Source organism: Cryptomeria japonica, chromosome 4 (assembly GCF_030272615.1).
Source record: "Cryptomeria japonica chromosome 4, Sugi_1.0, whole genome shotgun sequence".
Taxonomy (NCBI): domain Eukaryota; kingdom Viridiplantae; phylum Streptophyta; class Pinopsida; order Cupressales; family Cupressaceae; genus Cryptomeria; species Cryptomeria japonica.
The window spans coordinates 32805613-32817911 of NC_081408.1; the positions used below are offsets into that span (position 1 = coordinate 32805613).

Genomic DNA, 12299 nt, shown 5'->3' on the forward strand with positions numbered 1-12299 from the left:
GAGAGGGTCTATTTAATTTCTATTCTTTTGTAGAGATAAAGCTGGGTAGAAGGTGTACAACTTCTAATGTTAAGAGAGTAGATAGAGGGGGTTTTGAGAGGTGCATCTTATAGAGTCTTTGTTGGGTAGAGAGTAGTGTTATGTATTTTTTGTTGGAGAAGGACATGTAGTTATGTAGAGGGTTAATCCCTTAGATATTTGTGAGATTGAATCCTTGTGAATAGAAAGGGACTTGTGAGGCTCTTTGTCTTAAAGAAGATGATGAAGAAGGTCAATTTGAAAATAACTATACTAATTTTATTTTGGAAACAATATTGGGAAGAAGAGAGAAATATAAGGCACAAAAAAGAAGAAAATTGAAGCAAGATTAGATGCCCTTGAAAATGGGTTAAAAATGAAAGCTATAGATGAAAAAGAAAAGGAAGAAGAAAATAAATAAGATGGGTGATGTTGGGTCCCTTTGTTTTATTTATGATAACATACTTGTAATTGATGTTTTGTCTACAAGAAATGAAAAATAAAAATTTCTTGGTGAACGAAGAATTGAAATAAGAATAGAAGGGAAAAGATAATAATGAAGATTTTATTTTATTTATTGTTGTTTTATTTGTAGGGAATGCAGAAATAAAGAAAATGAAGATGTAGGAGTTCAAAAAATCAACTTTGAGAGTTCTATATATGATGAAGAATTTGATAAGTATGATGATAGTCTCTTATTGCAACAGGAGATCAAGAAAATAGAAGTATTGTTTGGAGGGGAAGTAATAGTTGAAACTAAGGAGGTGACAAATCAAATAAAGATGGAAGAAACTAAATCTCATAGTTATATTAACATTGATTTGACTATAGGTAAAAAGGAAGAGGTTGCAGCTGAAATATGTCATGTTAAAGGCATAAAGGTGGAGGAAGGAATTGTAGCAACAAAAGAGGAAAAATTTATTTTATTTCTAAATTTTATAAAGAGAATATTGGTATTGAACTCTATGTAGGAGGCATGAAGAGATTTGTGGGTGAGACAACAGGTAATGAAAATATTTAACAATAGCAATTTTTATAAGTTTTTAGGAGTCTTCATAAGTGAGAAATGGGAAGAAGATCCTTGGTGGAGGTGGAAAAGAGATGGTGAGTATTCTCACAACAAAGGAAGATGAGAGTGAAACTTGGTGGAGATGGATGGTTTATGTGGGACAAAACCCACAAGAGAAAGTAGAAAGATGAAAATAATTTGGAGGAGGTAGTTGGGATATGGTGGAGAAAGGTCCACAAATGAAGAAAAGAGAGAAGAAAAAAATTGACAAATGAAGAGGGAGAGTTTCAAGGAAATGTTATAAGAGGAAAAAGAAAAAACAATAGGTTCATATCACAATATAAGTGTATGCTACAAGTTGTCTTTAACTTAAAAGAGTAGACTTACTACTCAATTCAATTTGTGAGTTATGTCCACAATTTTCTTACTTGGTGTGTCTAATGTAGGAGCATTGGGATCCATAGGTGATCTTGCATCGCCCAAATTTTTTTTTTTTTTTTTTTTTTAGTTTTTGGTCTCGTATGGTAGTTTCAGGCATCTTACATCATCTAGAAGACACTTATAGGTGCAAAATTACAAAATTTGAAAAGTTGTTGGAAAGAGGGTCAAAACACCAAGTGTTCGAAAAATGATTTTTTTGGGATTTTGATTTAATTTTTAACTTATATCATTTATTGTAGAGAAATTATGATCCACAAGTATTCCTTAAGAACAAGTATTCTTCAAGTGACAACTCTTGATAAATTCAAGTTTATTAGAGTAATTGAAAGATTTCCACCACATTCAAAATTGACATCGAAAAGTGGCATGTCTATAATTTCCATTGCACTCTCCAACACATTTAATATTAAATTGGTGGACTTGAGAAATATATTTATTCTTATGTTTCAAATGAGATGAATGTGAAGACTCTCCAAATTCAAAGTTTAAACAATAATTTAAGAGAAAATGTGTTATAAATTAATTCTTGTGAGAGAAATTGGATGCATATGTTGGTTAGAATTGAAAAGTCAAGCTTATTTAAGTGAAGACGCAACATTTAGGAAGGATATTAAGAATTGGATGCCCCTTTGAAGTTGCATTAAAAAGAATTAAACAAAAACAACATAAAAGAGAGACACTAAGGAGACGTTGGATGCCTCTGTATAAGTGGCATTTGAAGAGTAATCTTTGCCAGAAAAAATGCAAACATTGTGAGCATAAGTTGAAGAGTTTCTTGTTGTCCAAGTTAGAGAAAGTGTAGATCAAGAGAAAGAAAGAGAACATATTTTGAGTGCAAGTGTGAAGTCATGAAATATCATAGATTGTAATATTTTGCAAATGAATTAATTTGAGTTTGATTTTTGAAATCTCAATTTCAATTGAATATAGTATGAGTTTAGTTTTTTTGTTATGAGCTTGCATATTATCCCATGGATTATATCTTATTCAAAATGAATGTGTGTAGAATTGGTTGCTTGTCTAGGCTTATCCCTGGGCTTGTTTACATCATTTTCACTCCTACAATCACAAATCAATGGATTTTCTATAGAACTTTCCAAAAAATATGAGTTCCAAGATAAAATAAGTTAAATACAAATGTATTTTTTTTTTTTTTCATTTATTTTTAGTAAGTTATTTTGAAAAATATTTATGTCACAACATGGCTAGGGCTTCAACAAGAAGCAAGGAAGGGAATCTAGTCACACCTATAAATGGTTTGAACAAGGATGGGCCAAAATTAAAGAGATGGATCCCATATATTTGAAGCTAGTATAAAGGAAAAAATACACCAAGGCAATAGAAGATTTTTTGTTATTGGAAGAGGAAATGAAAAAAATTACTAAAAAGTATATCATCGAATGAATCAAATAGATTAATTCTCTCATGAGTTCTATGGACTCCATATGGGTAGACAACACCACAAAACTTGGAAAGAAAACATATCTTCTACGGGGCATAGGGCTTCTTGGTTTGATTTGAATCTAAAGTAGGACCATAACATAAATACCTCTATGGGTAGCTCTAGGAACTTTATGCCAAGGATAGATATGGATAAGTTTGATTGCAAGGACCTCAAGAATTGGCTATGCCAAATAGAGTAGTTCTTTGATCTTTGTCATTTTTCATCTCAACAAAATTTTAAAATGATATAATTATATTTGAAGCTAGATCATTGTATTTAGTTTCATTGACTATGTGATGAGAAGAAAAATAAGGATGTATTATCACATGGTTAACTTTCCAAGAGGAACTCACAACATACTATGATAATAGTCTTATGAAGCATGATACTAACAAAAACAGGTATACTAAATGACCATAATAAATAATTATAGATGTTGCATTTAGAAGTAAACCATGATACTGACAAAAATTGAACGAACTATATTTAGGGGCTCTAAAGGACCACACATGTTCAATCCAACTTCTATCTTCCCACCAACGATTATAGCAAGAAAGGTAGAGGAATTTTTTTGGCCAAACATGAAATAGAGGAGTTCATTGATATAATAATTTCTTGAACATAGTAGATTGACTTCTTTAAAAATTAAATAAAAAACGACCAAATCTTTATGCTTAATTGTGATAGAAGATGTAGACAAGGACATAAATATGCTAAAAAGAAGTTCTTTTATGCCAAAGGTAATATTGAAGTAGATTTTATAGAAGAATAAATAATTATTAATGATGAAGGGTATTCCCTTTACAAACCCAAACACACAACTACAACAGAGAAATTAATAGAAAATGCAAGAAAGAAACACTTGCTTTCTAGTATCATAGTGAAATGAAAACTACAACATTACAAAAATAACATGCTACAACCACATGGGCTTTCTCATTACAATAATCTCCAAGTTAGAGCTAGAATCTGCACTACTCTAGAACTAGAACTACCTTTTATGACCCCCATTCATCTTCTTTATCTAGAATTTATAACCACCCTAGAATATTATAGAGTGTAAATCTACGTTTTTGGGTGCCAACAACGTAACCATCCATTTTCCCACTTCTAGGAACCATAACTTTTAATCTAATTATCGGATCATTAATCATCATATGTCGTTGGAAAGTTGTATTGAAGAAATTTCCTACAATAAAAACCATAAATTTTTTGAATGCATTATTAAATAATCATATATCATATATAGGGTTTTTATGATATAAATATCATTGTAAACATGCAACAAATGAAACACCATAAATGATAGAATGACATGAAACGACATAACAATAAATAACATACCACCAATAGATCAACTCATAGCCACTCCAACAACAAAAGATTTAACCACTGATGGCACACCAACAATAAACAAGTTGTCAACAACAAAAGGAGCAACATTACCAAAAGAACCATGGATCCGTACAACAAATATCTCATGGGAAAGAAGAGGAGTGGGAGACATATAAACAAGACTTGAATGTTCATAGAAATATCATTTGTTAACTTCTTAATGTCATCTCCTATAACCCTAAATTGGGCATTTATTTTAAATATACATCATTAAGCTCAATGCCATTATTATTTTCTTAATGATTCATATATGTTGAGTAAATTATTTAAAAAAGAAATATTATATATTTAAACATTTTGCTACTTTAGCATAAAAAATAGATATCAATTGTGTCATAATGTTTTGTATTTATGAAATAAAAAATTAAATGTGATTTAAAAAATCTATGAAAAACTCACATAATTGATATCCAAAAATACTTTTAAAAATTAATATAAATTATATAATATCACATTTCTTCATATTTAAATAATTTAATAATAATATTTTTTAATAAATATCATTATATTATATAAAAAATTATATTAAAAAACTTCATTTTTTTCCAAAACATCAAAAGAAAATCAAAATTCTACACAACAAGCACTACTTAATATACATTTTCATATTATAAAATATTATAATTATATTTAAATTATATGAAATAAATTATTTTTAATTATAAATTTGTGTTTGTTATATAATCTAAAGTAAATTTATGGGTGACTAGCAGATTTATTGAAACAGAAGTTAGACCTGCAAATTCTGCATATGTTGGTTTAGCTCTTCCAGGAGAGGATGGATCTTGGCAAAGAGAGAGCAAGGTAATCACTTTTTCTTCACATTTCTCTTCTATAATTTATATATATTTTTTATATTATTTACATATTTTTGAATTAAGATAAAGATAAATTTGAATTATGTTAAGCATTTTACTAACTATTATATATTATGATTTGATTAGGGCTATCAATTTTGGACAACTACTGATAGTGATGGTAGCTTTACCATTAGAAATATTCGAGTTGGAGATTATAATCTGTATGCTTGGGTGCCTGGGGTGATTGGAGATTACAAATATGAAGTGAATATAAGTGTACTTGCAGGTTTTTATCTTTAACTTCTATAGTATCACTTTCTTTTATTTTTTTATTATATTATTACTTTTTTAATTATAATGTTAAAAATATTATTTTTTTATATAAAATATGTTAAGATTATTATAGAGATTAATTTCAAAACCTTTATAATTATAATTGTTTTTTTTTTAAAATTAACTTAAAATTTTATAATAATTTTAAAAATGAATATTTGATTAATTCTTTTAAGTTAGTCAAAATTATTTAATTATCTTATAATTTTACTTTTACAAGAATTGAACTTTGATAGATGGTATTTAGAGAATAGATCATTATTATTAACAATTGAATTTAATCAATTAATCTATAATGTGTGAGTTTAAGATGAAAATATTTTGACTTTGTATAAGCCATTTTTTTGTTCTTATTAATTGTGACAACTTAATTAAAATTGTGTCATTTTCAATATTTGACCCTTACACTTAAAATATATTTTAATTTTTTTTCTTATCTTTTGAAAGTTAATTTTAAAACTATCATCCTATAATTTCATGCTTAAGACTTATTTTATCTTAATATATCTATTATAAAATTCTAAGTAAACTTTATCTCTTGTAAAGAGCTTTTGAGTGTTCTAGATGAGATGATGCATCAATTTTGCCTCAAAGTTTTTCTTTAAAATAAAATAAAATGTACTAGCTAGATCTTATAAGAACCTTCTTAAGAAAAACCTCCTCCAATGTTTAACTAGGATGATAATAGACTATATTAACTCTCTTGGACACTCTAAACTTAATGAGGAGCTCATATGTGGTCCATGTGTTGGTAAACAGATTTGTCTCCTTCATGAAATTTCAACTATTATCTTCTTAAAGAAAAATATGACTCCGTTTTACCCTTTAGAAAGAAACAAATATACCAATAGCTGGAAGAATTAATGATAATTCAACCTTGCATTAGAGGGCAGCTCCTCGTATGATTTACAATGAATTAACTGTACAATTGATTTTTGTAACACTTTTAACCGAAAAGTATTGAAAAGACTTCAACATTTATCCATCAGCACAAATAAACGCCTAAATTTTCCTGAGAAATTGCTCATAGAGGAGTTCACAGACTCTGATTAACATATATTTACTGCATACATTCAAAACAAAATGGGAACTCAACAAGAGAAACTAGCAGCTTAATCGAGACTCTCTCGTACCTCACAAGGCAAGGGGGATCAAGCTGACAAACACCATATGAGTAATCCAACAATCTATAATAAATATGAATGGAAAAGAAATGCAAAGATAACTGATTATTATATTAAATTATGCCCACATAACAACCTAAGAAGAATTACGAATCTCAGAATGCACAGATTCAAAGATATCACAACATTCCATTAATATTCAGCCATTATTTCATTTCCCACAATTCGTATCAAAAACTCTTCTATTGTTTCCAAAATCACAGTTTCAAAACCCATTCAAAGGAAAGCTTTTTAGCTTAAATAGCCACCAGGCCATAGTTTATACATAATTAACAAATAACATTTACTTTCACCTCAGTGAAAGAAACCGTTCAAATGACACAAAAGAAAGCTAAACTAATAGCCACTGAAAGACCGACATTTCGTTGTAGCACAACTAAGCATCTACCGCAACTAAGGAAGTTACAGGCTTGTCCTGTTTTGTTGCGGATCCTCACCATTCTAGTTGTGTAGTTGAAAAGTTCAGGATAACTTGGAAATAGGGCAGACCAATGTGTATGATCCTCTGCTTCCACACTTCCTTGTTCATATTCACTTGCGTGACCTTCACTTTATGAATAGACAATGAGCATTGATTCAATCCTTGCTACCTTCGAAAAGTCATCGGTAGTCAAAGATTTTGTGGTCTGAATGGAATGATCTCTATCTTGAAATATTTTAATCATGTCTACAACCTCCTCAATCACCTTAGCTCCCTCCTTCATGAGTTGGATATCAATACATTTAAGGTCCTTCTGTATAGTGTCAATCAAATCGGTCAGTCCCCTGAGTAGCTTAGTGGACTCTTCATGGCCCTGCCCGATGATTGAGTTGCACCATTCCACATTTTTCTTTGACACGCATAGCACATTATCATCTAGGTTCTCCACTAGTTTCTCAGCTAGGAACTTCATCACTCCATACTTCTGAACATCATTCATTTGTGCGAGAACTGCTACCCACTTAATCCTTTCCTTTTCCTAGGTGACTGTCTCCAGCCTGACCTCTTTACTCATAGTTTCTACATCCTTATAAACCTTGACCAGATTAGTATTATATTATGATCCTTGTTGAATTATTAGATCCAACCATTTGTTGAACATCTCTATTACTACCCTGTTCCTTTGAACTTGATCAAGCATCTTCTGGTTTGTTGGAGACTTAGGGTCAAATGACACTGGTATCTGTGACAATGGTTGAGGATTTGGATTATGAATAGCGTTGATGTACTCTGCCATCTGTGTGACCATTTGCATCATTTCTCTCTTATCTTTTTCATCTTTCCAAGTCCTTGAGATTATCCTCTTTGTAGAAGATTCCAAATGTTTAACATCCACGACCCTTGATGCAACACCCAAATCTATTTTCTCCATAGTAAAATCTTCCTCTGTGGCCTTATTTGCATCTCTCCCAAGAATGGGCTTGGCCACTTCAGCTGTATAGTGTCCTATTGTGTCATCCACATCAAGCATTCCTTGTGTTTTGAGCTTTTTGGTCTTTAATGCTTTTCCTAAGAATTTACTGACCATGTCCTCCAATGGAATGGTGACCGGCACCATGCTCCTCTTCTTTCCAATGGCAGCTTCTAGCCATCTTGGTGCATTTGTAGGTCCTTTAGGTGGTGGGGTGATCTGTGCATCTGGGTTGGTAACAATTACCAGGGTGTTCATGGGATCCTATTGAGTTTCTACTCCTTCATTTGTATCCACTTCTTGTATCCCAGGCTCGCTTTGATCCTGTGGGTCCATTATTTGTTCAGGCTCTTCACTGGGGTCTAAGTCCACCACGACCTATTGCAGAAAAGGCTCTCTACTCTTCTTCTTGCTTCTTGATTGGGTTACTCGAGCAACTGTAAGACTAGATGGTGACCTTCCTGACCTTCTTGGCGGTATTTTCTCTACAGCGGGCTTTGAGACACCTGCAATATCAATAATTTTATTAGTGGCAAAAATAGGAGATTGAACAAGGATGTGTGAATCACTTCTTGATTCGCGTGGGGACACAGAAGGACCCTCCTTGAATTTCAGTTTCCTCAGCCATCTCTCTATTCTCCTGACAACATTGAAGGTCCTTGTTTGAATGCTATCATCTTCTTTTTTGTTCCAGTCAATTTCTGGAATTGGTTTCCCTTCAATCTTAGTACCAAACTCAGGGTCCAGGACATCTTCCTCTGTATCTTCCAATACACTTGATGTACTAATTGGGAGCCTCAAGACAACTATCTACCGCAAAGTGAATCTTGACCACAACCTCTTTCTCACTTCATGCTCATCCTTGCAGTTTTCCCAATAATCTTCTATCTGAGGTTCATGACAAAAAATGTCCGTCTATGTTAAGGTTCTCCCTTGCATAACCTTTGCTATCAAATCTTCGCCTAGCCACATATGGCTGCAGGTTCATCCTTTTGAACTCTAGTTCCAGATTCAAAGCATCTGATACCAATTTGCAACTATAATACCCAAGCTCAATGGGAAAAACCACCTTGGATTCTCCCTTTGCTCCTAGTCTTTTATCTATATGAGCCAACTACCTGCTCACCTCTATAAGTATGAAGCTGTCAAAGGCGTACCTGAGCAATTTGAATGGTTGGCCTTCAAAACCACCTACTCGTATATAAGTAAACCATGGAAATTGGATAAATAAGCTCCCATAAATACTCACAAATTCCATAGCCTCTACAGACATTCTCTTGTTGGCATCACCTTGAAGTACAAAGGTCGGTCTTCCTTCAAAGACTCCATTCCATTTGTCAAATTGTTCAACATATCTTTGTTGTTGCAACAAAGGGTAAAAATTATAAACCCTCATTCCATCAATCCAAGGTTCATTGGGTAATCTAGGCCAATCTCTTATGCAGGCTAAAATATAAAATAGGTAAGAAGACATGTAAAACCCAGTCATACCCACAAAATTGCTTAGTCCTTCGTGAAGCCTCTCTATAATTACCTGAGACCAATCCAGAAATCTGTCACCAGATAGAACCACTTGGATGAAAAAGTACATCCAATCTTCCTAGTAGAAGAAATGTGAATTCCCCTTTACTTTGTTTAAAAGCACAAAAATGTCCTGCACCTCAGTGATGAGGTGTTCTATGGTTAAGGGTTTGGGTAGTCGTGATCCTCCTTTCTAAAGCCTTAAGAGTCAATTTCTTGCAAATACACTTTTGTACTTGCTCTTCTTCTCAGAGAAATAGGTGTATGAATTTCCAATGGTCCAATCCTCATACTCCTCTTTATGTGGAATACCCATTGTTGCCATCACCATTTCCCTATTAATACTGACTAACACCTCACCGTCACTGGTTCTGATACATCTATTCTCAGAGTCATATCTGTTCATACAAGCCAACACTAAATCTGGACACGATGCGGCTAGCGGGAATACAACAGCTTCCACAAGACCACTCTTAACTATCTTCTCCATTAGTGACCCAGCCTGAGAATTTTTAGCTGTTTCAAGGAAATTCCCCAAATCTACATGGACTAAGGAGGTGTCTTCCATTTCCGGCAAGATACTCACTAAACATGAGGTTCGGTCAAGCCTTGGCAACATTGGCCTCATTTTAACTATCTATTCCCTTAACCAAGAAATTCTAACAACAATACAGTATGCTACCCCAACAATTTTTTAGATTTTTCCCTTTTCTATACTGATAAAACTTTAGTGCACAAAGAAACACAACATAGAAGAAGACAACTGAACTTACCCGATAACACCATGAAAACTAGAAATTCTTTCGGAGAACAAAGCTGGATTTACCTTCGGTGCCTCCAATTAATTGAAGTATGGCAACTGTGACCTTCCTGAATATGGAAATAAACTCATACATTTTTCTTTAATCAGATGAGAAAATATCAATAGGGTTGCACACGCTTCTTCATGATTTACTCAAGCATGCAAAGTAATGGTGAAATGACAAACCTGACACCTTCTTAATTACCCATCACTTCCGCATAGGAAATTTGATAGTTTCATGATTACTTTCCACATTTAGAATTTCAAAAAGTCGAATAAGAGAATATTCCTTCTTGTCGCGCCACTTTTATTTCCTCCAAAAAGATTTTCGGATTATTTTGAAAAGAACTTATGAACCTTGAACCACTTGAACACAAGGTTCAATGGTTCAAGTTCACTTAAGAAATAAATAGTAACAGGTGGCACATAAACAACACCAGGAATGAGAGACAAAGAAAAGGAACAACTAAAGTGAACCTTGAACCTTTTGAACCGCTTGAAATTTGGTTCAAGGTTCAAGACCGCATAACAACTCAACATAAAAAGACTCACGCTTGTCATATAACAATACATTACCATGACTCACAAAAAAGGCATTTCGAACCTTGAACCTTGAACTTCTTGAAATTTGGTTCAATGGGTTCAAAACTTCAATGACCAAAAACAAAGGGAACGCACTTGAAATTTTGGTGACAAAGACCGAAACAACTTTCTTTTTAAACTGCGCTTTGAACCTTTTGAAAAAGAGTTCAATGGTTCAAGTATGAGGAGAACAAATGACCTGACGGAAACAAGAGGTACAAACAGGCAACCCGCAAATTGGAATATTTTTTTAAAAACAAAAACTTATGGGTGGACTAACACCATGAAAGTTCAAAATTTTCTTATAAGATAAGGTATACCAAGAGCCCTTGAGCTCAAATTTGGATTTTTATTTCACCCTTTTTATTATCTAGATCATCCAAGCACGTAAGAGAAGAGCATACTTAGCGTTAATAAATATGAGATTTGATTTACTAGAATTTATAAGAGACCATAGTTGGATATTATCTTGCTTTGATACCATGTAACAAGTTTCACATGATTATTATGCTAAATGAAAGCATAATAAAATATAAAATAAATATCATATTTAATAAATTGTATTCTCATCAAGGAATTAAAGTAGGTAACAAAATACTATCTAAGAGATGTTTGTATACAGAGTAAGGAAATGGATAAAAGGTGGTAAGTACTTAAGGATTAACACCCATATAGATGGAGCTAACTAAGGTTATCCATGCCCAATAGGTGGAGCTAGCTAATGAGAAGAGTGTAACTCAACAAATATTAGATAATTGGTAATTAGTTGCACAAGTCACCTGGACATGTAATTAATTGTCTCACTAACTAGATATATAGCAATCAAATGTATAAAACATGGTCACATAACTATTGGACACAACTAACTAAGTGATATTATCTTAACTACATGCATATAAAAAAATATACGAATAAACTAAATGTAAAAAAAATAGTACTCTAACATTGACCGATCTTTAAAATAGTTTTCAACGTCTTCACTTTATATCCATCTCTTTCTTGCTATTCTTCTATGACTTATTCACTAGACATGCATTTATTCCCTTTTTTATTTTCTTCACCTCTTTCATCATGTCCATGGTTATGACCCCTTCTTTTATTTTTTGTAATTATATTTGACTAGACTTATACATATCTCATCATTTCAAATATTTCTTCTATTCTGAACAACAATGTTAACAATACTTTAACCTCTATTAGATTTTCATGAGGTATATCAAATTTCTGATCCAAGATGTAAACTAACTCAAATTTGGTGATCTTATAACAATTTTTTTTCCTTGATATCCCTTCAAGAAATTTATAAGTACAAACTCTTAATAGGTCAACATTGATACTAATAATGAGAAATTACATAGATACAATTATAAGAATACTTA

At 32.3% G+C, this 12299-nt stretch overlaps 1 protein-coding gene across 1 annotated transcript in view; it reads left to right on the plus strand.

The window, feature by feature from the left end:
* The window catches only part of LOC131079269 (probable rhamnogalacturonate lyase B), a 132955-nt gene that overhangs the window by 30309 nt on the left and 90347 nt on the right, over positions 1 to 12299 (plus strand). Inside the window, exons 11-12 of the mRNA XM_058017176.2 lie at positions 5021 to 5111; positions 5252 to 5393. Coding sequence (XP_057873159.2) covers positions 5021 to 5111; positions 5252 to 5393 — 233 coding nt within the window. The remainder of the gene's footprint in view (positions 1 to 5020; positions 5112 to 5251; positions 5394 to 12299) is intronic.